Here is a 19,805-nt window from a genome sequence, read left to right on the forward strand (position 1 = left end):
GCCTATGTTGCGCCTATTGTACCTACTTACTTGTCGATACTCCACTACAAAAAACACTCATATAGGTAACAAAAATAATTTTGGTGGCAGTGGCGGCGCGGCGCCCCTATTGTCTTGGCGCCTGTGTGCGCCGCACACTTCGCACACAGGGGCGGCTCGGCCCTGATTATCTATTAGTCCGGGATACATCGCCCATTTTTGCAAGTGATTACTATCAAGCTAATTTTTCGTGAGTAGCTTTATTTTGATGAGATGCCCAATAATTTCATGTATGAAACTCTCGATTGTGGTAGCGACCAGAGGAAACAAGGATAAAATATTTTGATTTGATGGTTCTCAAATATTAATTACTAAGTGAATGTTTTTTTTTTTGTTCAATCTCAAGATAATTATCTAAATTATTCGAAAAAATATTTGTCCTACAAAATCTATGGTTTGATCAAAGAGTCCCCCTTTCCAATGTGTATCGATAACGAAGTCATCATAAATGATTACTAACAAGCTGATTTTTTTATTTTCACTTATTTAATACTTATATAATTCAACAGACATATTGTCCTACAAATTGCGTAATAAATATTTGAGAACCGTCAAATCAAAAATTTTTATCCTTGTTACCTCTGTAAGCTACCACAATCGAGAGTTTCGTACATGAAATTATTGGGCATCTCATCAAAATAAAGCTACTCACGAAAAATTATCTTGATAGTAATCACTTGCAAAAATGGGCGATGTATCCCGGACTATATCTCTTATCGTACACTGTTGATCAAAGGCGGAGTTAACACTTAACAGCATGACGGTGGATATGAGTAAAAATAAAACAAAACTTGTAACTAACAAAGTAAGATTTTATTAAAACAATATTAGAGTCAAACATTATTTGTACTTCTCATATACATATATGCAATTAATGACAAAGAATAATATTTGTATGGACACAAGACTTGAGAAAATAATGTACATTGTACAACGTAGTCATATTTATCTAAGGAATTATGGTATAAATTAAGAGATTGCACTTACAAATTATAAATTAACATAGTTACAAGTAAAAAGTTACCGGAAAGAAAAAGTAAGTAAATCTTTTACATATTCTTTATAGAATAGAAGCGAAAATGAAATATAAAAAAATACATAAACATATTGGAAAGTATAGCAAGATGTATGTTAGTCCTTATTTTAATAGCTAGCGCTAATTTATTTCAGAAAGAATCTACTTATATAAAGCCCTTAACCATTTTATAATATCTTATTAATGTGCCTGCTTACAAATATTTTATATTAGTGGTATTTCCTAAAGTAACAATACACATTAAAGGGTTAAGATCGTATTTTTAAGTCGAGAAGATTAATTACGTCCAATAAATTTACGCGTATACATTATGAACCATAGTTTAACTTGTCTTGGAAATGTATTTCCTCAGTAAGTAGTATTAATGAAAAATTATGAATGAATCAATATTATGTTATGTACTCCTTACGAAAAGTAGGAAAATTATAATTATTATGATTATTTTTCCGACCCAAATATCGACCAATAGAATTGCACCATTCGACGTCACGTGGTACAAACCTACATGGTATTATACTGAAAAAATTATTAATTTTGAAGTTAAAATTTGATGAAGACAATAAATTTAACCTAATGGATTTAAAATGAGATTTATATTTTATTCATTAAAAATGAGATAAGGATTTGATTCAATTTAAATTAATTAAAATTTTCCGTTTAACAAAATAACCTCGGTGACAACTGACAATGCAGTAAAAACATGTACATTTCTGTTTTTATTCATTGGCTGTTACGGTGGGTACCCAGTGAAGTGGACAATGTGACGGTCTTAAATTAGAGTTTACTTGAAGAGTAAAAGACTGATTGGAACAAGAAGTAAAGCCAATGTTTTGCCCAATGCGCCCGCGCCGTTGCAACCGTCGTAGTCACAGGTTTCACAGAAGATGGTCACTTCATTGACGCTGTTTGAGGTGGTTGGACAAGTATTTGAGTTGTCGTCTTGACGTTTCCATGTGCAGCCACGGGATACAACTAGCTGGCCGTTGACTGAAATAGAAAAGAAAAATTGTTTAGTTCGACATTTTTTCTGCGCATAAATATTTTCTGATTAGGGTATAGGTAGCGTGAAATCAGTTATCATCGTGACATTTTTTCCATTTTATTTAATCATATAAGTACCTATATCTAGGAATTATATATATCCACTCAAGTGCGGGAGCCATTTTGCAAAAATCGGGTCTTGTGCGAAACCGGCTCCCGGTGCCGCCGCAGTTGGGGTTTTTGGCGGTCCAATATTTTTTTAAAGTCGATTATCTCAGATTCCTCAATAGCACATTTGCAAGTATATATGTATATTCATAGATAATAAAATAGTCTATGCCTTGTCAAAACATGGTAACATTTAAATAAATAAAAACAACTTGTAAGTCAAAGCAAATGTACCCTTGTAATTTTTGTTACATTTTGTCTGCTAATAAAAAATTAAAACAGCTGTTCAGTGAGATTTTAATATTTATTGATCCTTTGTTACACTCTTCTTACGAGAAAATAAAAACATCATACCCTCCCATACATTTTTTTTACACATTCCTTGTTTATTTTTTTGTACAAAAAACTACCTACTCAATGTGTCATGAAAAGTGGGCCACTTAAATCATGTGGTTATGTTGTTATCTTGATTTATAGCTAGCCTGTTCTTTCCTTAACATGTCATATAAGTTAGAAAGAGGAAGGTTATTAGACCGTTTTATAAAGCGAACGCAAAACCCACGACTGTTGATCGACCGGGAGCCGGTCGCAACGCACAAGCCCCTGAATGTGGATCGACCGGCTCCCGGTCGTTCAGCACTTGAGTGGATATTGAAGTATGTATTTCTTCTTATTCTTTCTACATTATTGCATTAGTTATGGATAGTATTGAATTTATGTCGACTTTTAACTGCATTACTCATCACTGTAATTATAATCTACCTATTGTTAATTACTTATCTAATAACGCAAGAAAATAGGTTAGCATGCACCTCAAGAAGATGATAATAAAATGGTGACTCAGTCATGTCACTGACGCAACATTCGTAACAAGGTTGGTTTGGAGATCGCGTAGGAGGTACAATTGCGTATTATGTTATAATACGCGAAATTATCAATAGGTACATGCTTCAAAGAATACCTAGTCATTGTTTTCTTAAGGAGTTATGTTATTATCGAAATAAAAACTTGAAAATCCTAATAAAACAAAAATATAGGAATTTCAAATTTCCTATAAGTGAATAAAATCTTTAGGTAGACCCGATAGGTTTTGTCAGATTATTTATTCTGATTATGATAATCCTTATATCTCTGGGCTATTAGATTTGACTGAACGTAATTTTTATCTGTCTCATGTCTGTTTCGGAAATCTAAACCAAGACACCACGTTGCGCTAATTTTATTAGATAGCTACTACCTGAAGTTACTAATAATAAATATACTCTTACTCTTCTAATAATAAATTCATATTATTATCTAAGCTAAAAATAACAGAGCAATTTTGTTGATGCTGGACATGGGTATGACCATGAAACTCATAGAAAATCCAAATGTGTCATTAAAAGCAGGCTTAAAATCGTCACGTAATTAGAGCAATTACAGAACAATAGAATTACCTAGTAGGTACCTACATAAGTTGTCCTCTATTCAAATAAAACGCAAACTCACTTGTTTTCCGCGTTAAAATTGTTTAGGGAACTTAAAAAATATTGACATTGAAAAATTTAAGTGTACAAAATTATATATTATACTTAGTTACTTAGAATTTTCATAATAATTTACATTTGTCACGTTTAAATGATACAAACTATTAATTTCTCTATAAGGGGGCGCATAAAGCAAAATAACCAATCTTCTATTAGATGATACGTGTAATATGCAAGACCAAATCTAAAAAATAAAATATGTATCAAACTAGATGATATGTTCAACGATTCTGTTTAATCAAAAACATAAAATATTAAAATTTACTGGATAAAAAAAAAACCAAGTTAGCTCTAATTTTCACACTTTTACGTTTTCTACTTGACATGGTAATACTTATTATGATTTTTTTTTCATAAACAATTATATTAAAACATTTGCAAGATATTTGTCAGAGCATTTTGTGTAATTACTTTTAGTTTTGGTTTTATCTGCGATAAACCACTTTTATCGTGACAAAATCAAACGTTTATCTCGAGAAAAAAAGAGCGCCAAAAGTGGTTTATCGCAGATAAAACCAAAACTAAAAGTAATTACACAAAATGCTCTGACAAATATCTTGCAAATCTATACTAATATTATAAAGAGGAAAAGTTTGTAAGTATGTATGTATGTATGTATGTATGTATGTATGGTTTTCACGCATAAACTACTGGACCGATTTCAACAATTCTTTCACCATTAGAAAGCTGCATCTTTACTGAGCAACATAGGCTATATTGCATTTTCAAAAAAATTAGAGATCCTTACCAAAAATGCAATAATGTAACCCAAGGTGTAAAAAAATCCTCAATAAAACTTCTGTCATCGCGTGCGCTGCGGAATCTATTGAAGATAGAACAAAAAAATGTTCTACGGTATTATAGAATGGATCAATATCTACAAGAAAGTCCGCGATACCATATGTCCATCTTCAGTAGTTATGTTACTACAACAACTTTTTTACGTTTTCAAAGTAAATAGAAGTGCCGACAGTAATCAAACCATGTTATCCATACACATATATTAATCCTTATCCCATTAAATGATGTATTATTATAGACTGTTTCAATACCAGCAAAATACTTTTTAAATGAAAAGAATTGGATATTCCATTCAAAAGATATAACGAATTTTTAAAAGTGTCAATCTACAGAAAATAGTAGGTATACTGTTCGAGCAGGCCGTAGTGCGGGGGTCACGGAGGAATTCTACCAACATGCGTCTTGACGGAACACAGTGGGGTTTTGGTCGGTAGGAATCCGACATAACCCACGGCCCCTCCCCCGGAGACCGTGGGTATCTATGAAAGATTTCCCCACTAAAACAAAAAAAAGTAGGGCCGTAGTGCGGGACGGGGTAAAGGTGATTTTCATGTGATTAAAAATTAAACCTATAGTCCGACCTATAGTAGACTTTTCACTGTAACGATATCGCTATCTATGCGGGTGAAACCGCAGGGCATTGCTAGTCTTATATATAAAATTCTCGTGTCACAATGTTAGTCTGCATACTCCTCCGAAACGGGTGGACCGATTCTCATGAAATTTTCTGTGCATATCGGGTAAGTCTGAGAATCGGCCAACATCTATTTTTCATATGTACCACGGGCGAAGCCGGGGCGGACCGCTAGTGTTTTAATATAATTGTTTATGAAAAAAAATCATAATAAGTATTACCATTTCAAGTAGAAAACGTAAAAGTGTGAAAATTAGAGCTAACTTGGTGATTTTTTTTTATCGAGTAAATTTTAATATTTTATGTTTTTGATTAAACAGAATCGTTGAACATATCATCTAGTTTGATATATATTTAATTTTTTAGATTTGGTCTTGCATATTACACGTATCATCTAATAGAAGATTGGTTATTTTGCTTTATGCGCCCCCTTAAAATCTCATTACAAGTCACAATCGATTAAATAATGTTCAGTAATTAGAAGCATACCTAGACTTGTTATATTTTAAACTGATACTTAAGTAACTATATAGTTATTTCCAGGATTTCAAAATTTATCATTTAACGCTGAAGGAATCTATTAAAATGCAGTAGGCACATATATACAAATTATTAAGTAAGTATTCATAGAAATCCTTGAAAGATGATGATAAAGAGATTCGATGTTTAAAGTGGTATGAGGTATCCCTTGGACATTTTAAATTCCACGCCTCATATTATATAGATACGGTTCATTATTACTAAAACTTACTTATTTTCTTTTGTTTCTTGCAAGCTGTTTTGGACTGAGTGAGGTAAGGGTAGGTAGCTCCTGCATTCGCGTCACAGTTCTCCAGCCTCAAGTACCCTGGGTTGATGGCCTGTCCTGGCAGGAAAGGGTCATTGCAGTCTGGCCTTGATGGGTCCAGGTCTGAAGAACACGACCAGCAACGCACGGCTTCACCTATAATAAAAAACAGTGATTAAATTACTAGGAAAAATGAAGTGTCGTACATTGTTTTGTAGGTACATTGTGTACCGTAAATGGTTAACAATTTACGTTGCTTCGTTGTAAATGTTCTAATGAGTTTTTTTCTTGCTGGAAATTAACTTTTATTTCTACAATAGGTAGGTAATATTAAACAGAGCCAAGAAAATTTTAAACTGATCATTTAGAAAATAATATTATCGATTTGCGAATTTTTTTCGTCAAAAAAAATCAAACAAAACAAAACCAATTTAACCATATTGTACCTACTGTGAATTCATCACGACAAACTTGTTTGCTTGTAGGTAACCTAAGTAGAATAGTGTTTCCTGTCTGTTATCTTACGTGAAAATAAAGTTGGGTTGGGTATATCCTACCTATCTACTTACATAGTACCTATTCTCTTTATACTATGCTATCTATTAGGTAACTAAGTAGTAAGTATCCTATCCCAAAAAGTACAAAACCAATTTCAATTGCAAGAATATTGTACAGTGTACTTAAACTAAGAATAAAATAACCGTATAAACCCAAAAAATAATATTTTAGTTAAGTACCTATATAGGTAATGTACATATATATAAAAAAACTTGACGAATAAAACGTAGGTAGGTATCACGTTTTGTATTTTTCCTCCAGCTACCTACTTTGGTTCATTACGTGTTTACAGAGGTAATTTTAACCGATGTCACGTGTTATGTTAAACGTAGTCCATCAGCTATAACCATGCGTCATTTTTATGAAACAATGCCTTCGTGTTATAGTAACTCTATAACGTACCTACTTTGGTTGATCGACTTCTTTAAAAAGGTACGAGAACTTTTCGCTAGGTACCCATATTATACATTGCAATCCTCTACACTTCTACAGTAAGTCAGAACAGTCCACATGGTTCTTTTTATGGGGCGCTTACTGTATTCGGGAGAAACTAGAAGTATTAAAGAAACGCTATATAATTAGGTATACCTACCGCAAATACGTACCTACCTACCTACATTGTTTATAAGTGATAAACAGAACTTATTATTACCTACAGTCAATGTTATGGTCTATCTAGCAACAATAATATCATTTCATTTGAAGGAATAAACATGTTTTCAAGGTTCATCAATGATCACGATCACAATAAACGTAGATATAAAAAGTTAATAGGTTCTTCTCAAGGCCCTTAACGGTGCGTGATGACAGAAGAGTTTTTCTTGACACGCAGCGTTGGAGGTACACAAAAGAAATTGGTACCTACTGGTTTCCTTACATAATGTGTTTCCTTGGCTGTATTACGATCACGTGCAAATATGAACGGTAAACTATGTAAATTCTGGCAGGTAGGTATGTCGAAATGGTCTTGGCCCTCGACATTTTAAACACCATCGACAATTTGGTCAAAGTTTACGTCATCACTCCACGCGTGAACTCAACTTCCATACATTAGCACCTGCCTATGTATTAATTATGTTTTCGTTAACTTTTTGTTGGAACTGCTGGTTTATCTTATTATTATTCATAAGATAATTTGAATATTTTATTCTTGCTGTTAACAATACGTCGTGTTTTTTTTACAATGATGATGAGTTCTAATAGACGTAACTAAGTATAAGTTGACAGTCGAAGGTTCTAGAGTCTAGACTACGAATTTGTTTGAGATAACTATATTCATGTTATTGTGTGTGAATGTACTTATGTCGATAAAATGTAGATCATTGTATGAAATACCGATGGAAAATAATTAATAAGATTGTATTTTCCTACGTGAGACAAGTGACAATTATGAGAAAACAACCAACATTGCATTCATTGTCTAGATATACATATACAGGGTGTCCCACTATTGGTATACCAAGCGCGAAGGGACTTGTAGTCTTGCATAATATACTGATCATGAAAAATACTTAAACAACAAAATTACGTCAAAAATAGTTTGCTAAATTTTTCCTGAAAATACATGTTTTCTTCTCTGGCTTCGCGCAGCCGGCATATATCTCTTCGCTAATGTGAGCATTTTGTCTATGAAAACATAATCTTAAACGATAGCTCACGTGCTGGTGGCAAAGCTGGGCGGGTTGCTTGTTATGGGTGTACTTATAGGGTTTTAAGACTTTGAAATTTGAAAAAAAAATGCGTCTGGAATTTTATAAGTATTTTTTACATACTCAGCGTATGCAAAACTATAACCTCCTTTGAGCTTAGTATACCAACAGTGGGACACCCTGTATAATGAGTTACATAGTTACCTACGTAGTACGTACACCTATGTATAACTTTCCTTTAGAAATACTATTTATTCATCAATATATCATATCATTACCTAGGAATGTTTATGTAGGTATTTGTATTACCTACCTATACAGCGATTTTACCATTCTTTTGAACACTGATAACGCTTTTTCAATCATTATCCAATTCATTTTCAATCCGATACGTATTTTTAAAATTACTGTAGAAATAACATTTAATATAGACGCAATAATTTACTCATTAACTAATTTCCTTTGTCAATAGCGTGCTTCATTACCATTACCAATAAATAATGATCTAATAAAAATGTCGTTAATTTATAATTATGTCCATCGCCTATTCATTGTTTCTACGCATATTTTAATTAAAAAGTTGAGCAAATGTGTAGGTACCTGAGTACCTAGTTTGTATACAAAAGTAATTGTGCCTAGCTATGTCTATAAAATAGGTACCTACCTAACTAATTGAGGCCAATCATTAAGGTTTAAACGCACACCCCAGAGGGAAATGTCATAGATTTTCATGTGAGGACTGTAACTAGTAGGTAAATTATCTAGTTAATGCATTAACTATGATAATTATTTTTATCGATATATTAATAAAAATAACTATAACAAAACTTTCTTACTCATTTTTACCACGAAAATTGTCTTGTAATTTTTGAATCTAAATTTATAAATTTAAGTAGATAAGTATTTGAAGTTAGATATGGCATTGTATTGTTAAACAGCACAAAAACGAAATGTATTTATAAGATTTAAATTTACATTTTACATTAAATACATATCCACTCAAGTATTTTTCACGAATTTACACACCTATTAATAAACTATATGTTTTCTCAAGTGTGCAAGTTAGTGTTAGTAAGTGTGTACAAGTTAAATAATTTTACCATCAGGAGACATTCCATTTTAACTCAACATATAATAGGTATCCACATAACATAACCAGTTTAATAAATAATGGGTATACTTATTCAATTTTAAACGCGGAAGTGATCGCAAGCGTCGATATAAGTACTTTCATTACAACAATACCCTACTAGTAGGGTCACAGATGTGTTCTATGTGTATTTTTCTCTGACCTACTTATCAAAATTTCCACTTAAATAATTCAAAAGGTGCACAAACTATTAATCACGTTACAATACTATCAATACGTGTTAATGGAGCTATGGTACTGTTTGCCAAATAAGCGAACAATTCCTAGAAAATGTTCTGGAGCTGCCAAGAAGTTGAATAAAGATATTTTATATTGAGGTGAAACTGTACTTGAATATTTGTCGAACATATTTAATATTTATCTATTATTAATTAAACTTATACGTACTTACAGTCTTTTCGAATTCACAAATTATTATTTTTTTTGGTAGCGTATACGAAGTCAGTTTAGTTATAAAATACTTTAACCATTTGCAAGACGATTAAATTAATGTGTGAGAAAATCCACGCTAAATCCAAATCGACACAATGGCACGACTTTGATGTTATTACATAATACATATTATAAAATTATATTTTTTGGAAATATAAAGCTTTTTAACTACGCGGATAAAACATAAATCTGCGCAAAACTTATTTTCATTATTTAGTTACCTACCAACCAAATTAAAGTAATGGAATTCTTTTTATTATTATATTTATTTGCTTGACTATATATTATATGATAAAACAAAAATTACTAAGTGCTCCTATGTTAATTGGAAATAAAAAAGGAACTGTTTAATCAAATAGACCAAAATTAGATAATGTATGATTACTGTCTGGTAAATCTTCATTAATTTTATTGAACGACTTTCATTGAAAAGAGCAATTTGTCTCCTTCCGGTCTTAAAGACCCTTAATGTTATTTAATTTATCGCTTAATGTAGTGACCACAGACAATGGGCCTATCCCTGACCTCATTAATTTAAAGTTACGGTCTTACTAATTGGCGAATAAGGTGGTAGGTACACGTTCATAGTAGATAATTGTCCTTGCTCTTTTAGTAGTAAACACGAAAGCCGGTTTGTTTAGTTGTGATGGAGCAGTAATGTGCTTAATCTTTATCGTTTACTGGCCGACCTGTCCTCGTACTATGATGTCTTAAAGCAGTATTTGAAAATGTGGACATAATGACAGCATTGTAGAGATAGGCTAGAGTTTAGACTTAGAGCCATCACTTTCCCACGCTGGAAATAAGTAGGGTAGACTGGGTACAGTAGTGACAATTTTAGTTTGGCGGCCTATATTTTTTAAATTATGCTAATAATCTGAACAAAAACTGTGTTATAATGTAGTTTATTCATTGGTTAACGACTAAATGTTAAAACTTTAGGCCTAAATGAAATAGTTAAATTATGAAAAATATTTATTTAAACAAAAGAAGAAGGCAAATGTTGTTCGGCCAGGATTTATCAGTTAGGAATATCAATATGGACTAGGTACCTATATAATAAATGCAAGATATGGTTGCAACTTGCAAAGGAGCAAAATAAATCATTTAACTAGGAGGCGTAAACACCTCAGTAAGAAAAAAGTAACAATGCCAACAAACGTATTCCGGCTTTACGACTTCCAGTTCAAATTAAATAAACTACTAATTGAATTTATGTAGATCTCACCTAATCTAATAGCCAGAGTGAGTCACTAGCTGACCCCTGACACAGCTACAATGGGTCATGGTTTTCTTAATGAGGTGACATTAACTGTGTTGCATGTGTGCATTCTATGCGATGTAATAGTTTCTATAGCGCTCGTAAGCATTATCACAGATAAAATATTATAATAGTGATAGTTGATGGAATATCTCTATTCTCTTGTGATTAGGTACTGCACTGAACGTAAGACGGGAATCCCGAATTACGTTCACTGCACACAGGACCTCGAATCCCGTTTTCGACTGAATTTTTTGACAACTTTAAAATCTTTTCATAAAGTTAAGGATGATTATTATCTATTAACTCATTTAAACTGTTTAATTGTTTTTTTTTTTATATTCCAAGTTAGTTTTGCGTAAATTTGTAAAGACGATTTTAAAATCGTCATATATTTTCTGAGACTGGTCTACTAACTTACGACTTACTGAAAAATAGGTGCGAAATCAAATACCAGCAGTTACAAATAAGAATATATTCGAATAAAGCTCACTTACAATCTAATCATTATCTCTTTATACTATTTATATGTCAATAGCATTGACAATGGGCATTAATTTACAATAATGGTGTGATTTGCCATCGTTCAAACACAATGAGAATTCTATTGGGGTCTTAACTTTTTTATTGATTTCCATTAGGCATGCGGGCTTTCTGATAAAATATACTGAAAATTATCACTAAAACTAACGATGGAGCCTAGTCAAGATCTCCGTAGTATATATTTGACGCTTTTGCAACTATTTTGCTAAATACTTCAGCCTTGTTCAACAGAGACTGTAATTACCTTGATCGTATAAATTGCTTCTAATGATTCCTGTGTTATTTATCAAGCAAATTTCGTAACACGTAGGGACATTACCGTGGTCATATTTTTAGATGGCTAAATATACGTGTGACAGGGCCGTGTGCGAACGGATACGATGTTCAAAGATATATTATTTTGTGTACACAACTACATAGTTGCTGTTTTTAATTACCTAGTACCAAAATTTATATGTGAATTAGTTCACGAACTTTGAATTCGTGGTATTTCTTCTTCGCATTTGTACACGTTCGTGAAATTTGAGACCGACAATAAGTAAAGTAATTATATTTGGCAAGGGAAGCCATGTTTAACAACACCATATTCATGAATAGCTGTTGGTCATGTCTCTGTAAATAAAATATTTATAAAATATAATAGATATTATGTTTATTTAATGAATCAGCAGACTGAAGTTGTATAAATTATACGAAACATTATATTAACCATAATTTGATACGTTGATTACGAAATCATGAAACAGGTTTGTTAAATGAAATGTTATGAGGATGTTGTTTTAAATAGCTTCGATATAGGTATTTGTAGGTTCCTACGTATAATATCAACACAGCTAAGAATAATGAAATAAGATTGCTTTTGTATGATATTATATCACGTGTGTTTACTATTTAAAGGGATGTATAAAACCTCACTGGTGCTGTAAAATTTTTAACGATTTACGCATGACGTTTATGTAGGTTACGATATTGTAAACATTGTATTTAATATTAGCTTCCGTAGCATTGAGATAGCTGAACGATGTCTAACGGAGTGCCAAGGACGGCATGCATTTATTAAATGTTCTGAGTGAATGAAGTACCATGTCCTTTTGTAGGGAAAATTATATAATTGAGATATTCATAACTAATATATTTTTAAAGTTATATAAGTAGTTATTGTACTTGTATTTACGTATGTTTAATCGAATTTTCCTTATGGATAAGGAGGTGTGAGTGGCTTTCTGTACCCTATGTACCTACCTTTATTTATTTAATAAACTAGAATCTACTGGGGCTCGAAACTAGAATCACAGATTAGGATATACGATCGTGTGTTTACCATCTTATCGAGGATAATATTTAATACTGTAGGTACAATTTATTACGCTCACAATAATATGTGGAATCTACGCCTCCGTGTGTGTTACCAATCAAGATTTACAACTACGCCGTAGCAAATATTTAATAACATTTTTGCACTCATAGTAATCGTTGGACTCTTCGGTGTTAATTTATTATGTCAACATTAAGAAGGATTATTTGTTTAAAATGAATAAAATATCTAAATAAGAAAACATATCGAAGTAATGTTGATGACGCTGAATATCTCGTATCAAAAAAACAATTTTATGCTGTTTCAAATGTCATAGAAGTTTCATACTGTTTTGCTTTAAAATTAATGACACCAATTTTATCTAAGTAGGTACTTGATTTTAAGTAGCTGATATGAATACAAATATGTATATAAAATCAATGGATTATAAATGTAGGTGACGAGAGATAATATGTACTAAATATTCTATATCATAATAAGAATATAATAGACTAGCGACCAGCCCCGGCTTCGCACGGGTGCAATGCTGATACTATACACTACAGAAAAACTGTGAACGTTGTTGTATATAAAATAGATTCGCACGGGTATAAAATAGATAGCCGGGCGGCCGGCCGGTACCGCCGCAAACGCTACGTCCCGCAATTTTCAAATCTGTAATATCTTCGAAAATATTCACTTAAATCAGACGGTGTAAAGGGCCATATAGATCTATATTAAATGAACAATGTATTCAAGGTATTTAATTGGTTAAGGATTAATGCTGTATTGGTTAAAATCGCATCGAAAATTAGCCATTATTTGTCGTAAAAAGTAAATGACAAAAAAAAGTTATTGTTGGTTATCCATAGAGATAGACATATACCATCGCGGACTTTTCTGTAGACATTGTGTATAATAAATACTTAGTACATTATTTTGATAAAACTCGTAGCCTGCGTTTGCAATGTAAGCGGAAAACATATAATTTTTTACGACATCACATTAGAAACCTCAAAAATAACAGTACTTCTCTACTATTTAATGGATGTTATTATACATATAAACCTTCCTCATGAATCACTCTATCTATTAAAAAAAACCGCATCAAAATCCATTGCGTAGTTTCAAAGATTTAAGCGTACAAAGGGACATAGGGACAGGGAAAGCGACTTTGTTTTATACTATGTAGTGATGATGAGATCATACACAAGTTATTTTTCCTAGTTCTTCCCCTTTGTTTATTCGTGTGGGTTTTGGGGTGTATTTCAATTACTACGTGTAAACCCTGCATAGTTATTGCTGCCTTTAATATAAGAGAATGAGGGTTGGTAACATTTTGAGAGGGTGATAGGTGAACTGTTTTAACTTAGGGTGAAACCATAATAACGTTTTCGTCATTACCACTTTTTGGGATGCATAAATGAGAATTTTGTTTTAATGTTGTTCTGGTATGTTCTTTGAAGCAGGTTTGTGGTTTGCCGTTAAAGTTACATCCAAAATTGTAATTTATATTTAATAATTGATTTTTAATTATATTGTCGTCGTTCTTCCAGCTAATGTTGTTGTGGTTCTTATTATAAAATTTTCTTAAACCAATTCAGAGCAAAATATAAAAGGTAAGGTATACTCATGGTAAGAACATAATAATAACTGCTAAGTGCTATCCAATATCAGGTAGGTATTCTTATCTATATTCACTTTCTTTTTTCTAAGTGTGATGTAGATTATGTAGGTACTATCTAACTGTTCGTAAATGTAGGCATAGTATGGAATTCAGGTCATCAATGAAATGCTTAATCACTAATATTATACAGCTGAAGAGTTTGTTTGTTTGAACGCGCTAATCTCAGGAACCAGTACGATTTGAAAAATTCTTTTCGTAAATGTAGGCATAGTACGGAATTCAGGTCATCAATGAAATGCTTAATCTATACTAATATTATAAAGCTGAAGAGTTTATTTGCTTGTTTGAAAGCGCTAATCTCAGGAACTTGTGGTCCGATTTGAAAAATTCTTTTGGTGTTAGATAGCCCATTTATCGAGGAAGGCTATATCGCTTATAATATATCATCACGCTAAGACCAACAGGAGCGGAGCCACGTGCCACAGCTAGTGCATCTTAAAAGTGATTCTTATAAGAATCCAGTAAGAATCAACTCAACTTCTCCATATAAAAGAGACGTAAGTATTACAATTTACAATTTACAACAATAAATATAATTTTTATAGTTTCTCCACACAGAATTGGTGAATGGAATTCCGATTTTTAATTTCTTTAAAATTTTTAAGATTCAAGAGAAAGTTCTGCAGTATGCTACATTCGGATGAGAAAAAAACATATATTTATCTGTTTATCTGTGTCAGATTGAGCTAAAGTACTTAAAAGTGAAAGTCGCCGATCGCGATGTGCGGACGTAACATGTCGCAATCCGCACCGTAACAGTCCCCTCTCTAGTTCATCGTACTTTTATAGTCCACAGAGTATTCAAAACATACCACAGTCCACAGATTATGCAATTTATTTTGCTGACTTTCAAAGGCTCAAGAACGATTGGCCGATTCCACTGGATTCGATTAATAGAATGTTGTTGTTGTTGATGAACATTGTACCTAATAATATAGGTGCCTACTGCGCAATAAAGGCTTTATGTTGCTGCTGTTCAAACAAATTAAAATTGGGTTTACTTATAATTATTGTTCATCATTCTTGCAAATAAGGGTAATTGAACCATTAAAAGAATATAATGATTATCTTTGTAGAGCTAAATTAAGTATTGGTAGGTACCTAGGTATTAAGTTTTCCACCAAAAAAATCATCATATAACTACTTACCTATAACATATCTAGTAGTCTCTGAAAGAAATTGAATTTTAACAAGATACCATAATATCTCAGTAAAAACAATAATATAAGATTACAAAATGTATCATAAACTTGTCTCGGACCGGATCATTGTGATAAATTGCGGTGCATTATCATAATTGCAAATATTATTCTTGATAAGGATGAATTGATAAATCGCGTGTATTCTGAGGTAAATGGTAACAATATGCCGAGCATATCACATATCTTGAAATAGAAATACAAGAGTTTAAGTTATTCTGATTCTGATTTAATATTTGAACTGTACCTAGCTGTAGGAAACATGTTTTGTGAAAAAAAAAGAATACCTACAACCGCTTCGTCTGCTCACAAACAGAAGAAATATAGGTAACTGTACCTACTACTTCTCCTACATAAGTAACAAAACATCATACCAAAAATTTTTATTTTATTTACTAAAAAATGTTTACTCTTAAACACCTTTTAACCGTGCGTACAGCAGTCGTTTAATATGCGCAAAGGTTTTTAATGTGTTTTGCGAGTTTCTAATCTCGTTTTACCGGTTTTAAAGAATTGGCTTATTAAGTTGCGCACACGCCCATAACAAAACGTTAGCTTAAAAATTGTTGGCGCGCAAAATATATGCAGAATTGTCATTGAATGTTGATTGACAACAATGAGTGGGTGTACCATACTATCTGAATAAATGCGTTTGCACATTTATGAATAAAATATACTACGACCATAAATTTAACAATCCCATTTTCAAAATATTAAAAATCGAATGCGTCATACAAAAACAATAAATCGACCCAATAAACCAGTTGGTTCTTTGATCATAAGTTGTAAAAAAATAAATTGATACTTACTGCTTTTTACAACCAAGGCAAACAATAACACAGGCACAATAATAGCAACCTTGGCCATTTCGAAAAATGCACTACACGGCCACACGTTCTAAATAATATACAAAACGGAATATAACACGATCGGTTCGCAGCGATCGCAAGAAACAAATGCCAGCTTGACTTACAGTTTACACCAACCCAACCGCTCACCGCCTCGCCTTCATGACGAACGGAATGTTTTTTAATCTATGTGTTCGTGCATTCGTGACAGATATTTTGGCGGGAAAGTTGAAGAGGATTTTATAAAATTACATCAGGTAGATAAGTAATAAGACTCATAGATACATAGAGCACACAAAAAATCAGTGTTGTAAATATTGATTTATAATATTCTTCAATGCAACCACAACCAATATAATCATAAAACGAGTAACAGATATCTACAAAGATATTGGCGAACATAATATAAAGAACTCACTGAAAATTTGTAAGGCTTATGCCATAAAGTAATGGAAAAAGTAGGTCAAAACTACCCCATAATTCCTTCCAATTTATCAGGGCTGAAAAAACATTTTCACAACAACCATTTTTATAGTCGGGACAGTCTCCCTCAGGTCAGTGACCTTCATTATAATGTGGTGCGTGATGCCAGCGATTCGTTTTGATGACCCAGATTTAACTGATCAAACACTTTCTGGTGGACGAAAGTTTGCTGTTTACGCAAAGCAAACCTATAAATATTGAGACATTTCTTATCCCTGTTGATTTGATAGTATTTATCTAGTACATATATTTACTATTTAGTTAGGTTTATAACCATCTAGTAATATTATAAAAATAACAGTTATAAATAATCTCAGTTAAGAGTTTGTTTGAAAGCTATAACTGTTGATAGCTTTTCCGTTATAAAGTTTTCATGTCTTCTTAAATAAACGTTATTGATTTTCACTAAAGTTAAATTATCATAACATAATCCATTTCTTAATACAATCTACTTTCAAAGAATACCGTTAAAATTTGTTATTGTTACTTGTTAGACATGTGTGAACAGAACACGTGCATCCCAATTCCCAAATACAATTGTAGGATGTTTAAACTTCAAATTTTATGTTATTTCAGTATCAAATAGTATCAATATACGGAACATTGAATGAGAAAGCTATTAAAAGTTTTATTTTTGGTTGAGTTTATAGGAAATACGTTTTTGGCATACAATGCGTGCATTTTGATTCCGAGTTCATTCTAATTCGAGTTAACGACCGAAAGAAATGTCATTTTGTATGCTTAGATAGGCTTAAATTATCCCAATTTATTTTCTTTTAGGTTGGATTGGTTATATTAAAATTTATAATAGAACTTGCATATCTTTTCTCTATATATTTTTTTCCTGAAACTAGTCTTGAAACTTAAGTTACATTTTGCTTTAGGTACCTTTACTTACCACCTTATCATAGCAACTGAAAATTAGATATTTATTATATGTATATTTTATGGGTATGTAGTAAAACAAGTACTGTAGGAAACATTTTAATGAAGTAACAACTATTGAGACCTTTCATTTAACCGTAACTTAATCAAATCAGTTCAAAGTCCATTAGAAATCGATCATAAAATCATCAGTAAGCATCATAATATTATTTGTTCTTTCCAAGTTCTCTATGAATTTACAGATCCTAATGGTGGATTTACACATTCGTGTTCGTTCACTGTTTACACATTCTTAATACGAATGCGCGAATCTCTAGACGAATATAAGAATAGCGAGTGAAATTATAGTCATAATGCGTGATCATTCGGCTCGCTATTCGCACAAATGTGTAAATGCATCATTAAGTTTATTTTGTATACTTTTATGTGAGAGTGAATTTCGTTAAAACAGGCGTTACAACCAACATAATGAAAGCGATGGTACTATCTACCATAGATGCTCCACTAGTTGTATTGCATAAGTTGCCGTCACATTCATCACAGAACAATAATTTGACGATATCAGGGAATTGTTCATGGGCTTTTCGGATTTCAGCACAAGTGCCTTTCTCTGTTGTGCAGCCACGTATATACCAGGGCCTGTCTAGATCTAAAAAAAATGATCAAATTAAAAATATTGAAATAACTTTCATGTACTTGGTACGTAATATGATACGAGGGACTCTTACGTCTGCTCTGGTATCTAATGAAATATCTACAACGAAGTTAATTTAATTTGACCAGTTTTGTAAATATCGTAGTTACACTATATTTATTAATTCGCTTTTTGTACGAGGATCATTATCAATAAATGTAAGTAAGATTAATCACACCGAAATTAAATAACTAGAGCTTATAAATAAAATGGTTGAATTGATCATAAAGAAAATTATAGAGCAGTTCTTTTCAGGAAGCTAGCACAGAATATATAATAGTACTGCGTACTACTAGTTAGAAGATAATATATTAAAAATGTAATTTGAAAGAGTTACTGTTAAAAAACTACTACCAAAAAAAATGTTCTATTCCAACTTACATCTATATTTCTCAGCATACACCACACATCGGGGGGTAGCGTCAGAATACACCGGGCACCACTTCGTCGGTGTCATTTCATCAACTGTTGGGCAGTCGGTACAAGAATAGCATTCTACAAAAGCGTATTGTGTGTTCTGGGGTCTCTGAGCCACACCCATAGAAGAAGCCTGTGCGTAGGATCCCACTCTGTCGGTATCGTTGTCCGATTTCTCAAAAGAATTGTTGTTGTCGTTGTTGAATTTTTGATCTGCGAAAAATTAAAAAGGTAAAAATTTAAAACGCAGAGCGAATTCAGTGTTTTTGTTAAATTGATTATTTGCTGGATTCTTTAATTTGTTAAATTAATATCATCCCAAGTTTTAAAGGCTATTCTTTCACCGAATATTATAAGCGTATATAAAATCAGAAAAATCAATAAAACAATAGTTACCATCTATATAATATTAGCTAAATCAATATTACTTACCTGGCATAGCATTTGAGTAAGCTATGAATCCAAAAGCGAAGCATACTGAAAATAGTATACATGTTCTAGACATCTTGCTGAAAACCCACCGCTGAGACGTTCACGTGATATTTTATAAAGGCTTATTACAATGTTATCGATAAATTCATCATGCTCAAAGGGTCGAAAACGCATTCGATAACTAATTGTTTAGTTCTTATAGTGCATGAATAATGTTCTTTTTCAATCGAATATGATTGGCTCTGTAGACATAGGTACTACATATTTATTTATATATCGTGGCAAATGTCCTTTTCAGGAC

The 19,805-nt window shown here is 32.2% G+C and overlaps 2 protein-coding genes across 2 annotated transcripts; both read right to left on the reverse strand.

Moving 5' to 3' along the window:
• Nucleotides 1-837: 837 nt before the first annotated feature.
• LOC149901278 (UPAR/Ly6 domain-containing protein twit-like) lies at nt 838-16,713 on the reverse strand. Its single transcript, XM_090111575.1, has 3 exons — nt 16,555-16,713; nt 5,937-6,128; nt 838-2,062 (listed from the first exon to the last, which is right to left on the reverse strand). Exons 1-3 carry the CDS (start codon nt 16,610-16,612, stop codon nt 1,857-1,859), a joined length of 456 nt encoding a protein of 151 aa, XP_089967701.1. The 5' UTR covers nt 16,613-16,713; the 3' UTR covers nt 838-1,856.
• A 1,670-nt stretch (nt 16,714-18,383) lies between these two features.
• Nucleotides 18,384-19,577, reverse strand: LOC149901279 (uncharacterized). The gene is made up of 3 exons (XM_090111958.1): nt 19,505-19,577; nt 19,037-19,285; nt 18,384-18,610 (listed from the first exon to the last, which is right to left on the reverse strand). The coding sequence occupies exons 1-3, from the start codon at nt 19,575-19,577 to the stop codon at nt 18,384-18,386; spliced, it is 549 nt and encodes a 182-aa protein (XP_089968084.1).
• Between the last annotated feature and the right edge of the window lie 228 nt (nt 19,578-19,805).

The sequence above is a fragment of the Colias eurytheme genome, chromosome 17 (genome assembly GCF_061535395.1).
Source record: "Colias eurytheme isolate Ceu_HAF_F1 chromosome 17, ilColEury1 Martin Lab GWU primary, whole genome shotgun sequence".
Classification (NCBI taxonomy): domain Eukaryota; kingdom Metazoa; phylum Arthropoda; class Insecta; order Lepidoptera; family Pieridae; genus Colias; species Colias eurytheme.

Excerpts from the sequence above, each read along its gene's own strand:
- LOC149901278 (XM_090111575.1), bottom strand. The coding sequence starts at position 16,612 with ATGGCCAAGGTTGCTATTATTGTGCCTGTGTTATTGTTTGCCTTGGTT. Across the intron at positions 6,129-16,554 it reads TGCCTTGGTTGTAAAAAGCA|GTGAAGCCGTGCGTTGCTGG; the intron begins GTAAGTATCAAT and ends TTTTTATTATAG. Across the intron at positions 2,063-5,936 it reads CAAGAAACAAAAGAAAATAA|TCAACGGCCAGCTAGTTGTA; the intron begins GTAAGTTTTAGT and ends TTTCTATTTCAG.
- LOC149901279 (XM_090111958.1), bottom strand. The coding sequence starts at position 19,577 with ATGTCTAGAACATGTATACTATTTTCAGTATGCTTCGCTTTTGGATTC. Across the intron at positions 19,286-19,504 it reads TTACTCAAATGCTATGCCAG|ATCAAAAATTCAACAACGAC; the intron begins GTAAGTAATATT and ends AATTTTTCGCAG. Across the intron at positions 18,611-19,036 it reads GTATGCTGAGAAATATAGAT|ATCTAGACAGGCCCTGGTAT; the intron begins GTAAGTTGGAAT and ends CATTTTTTTTAG.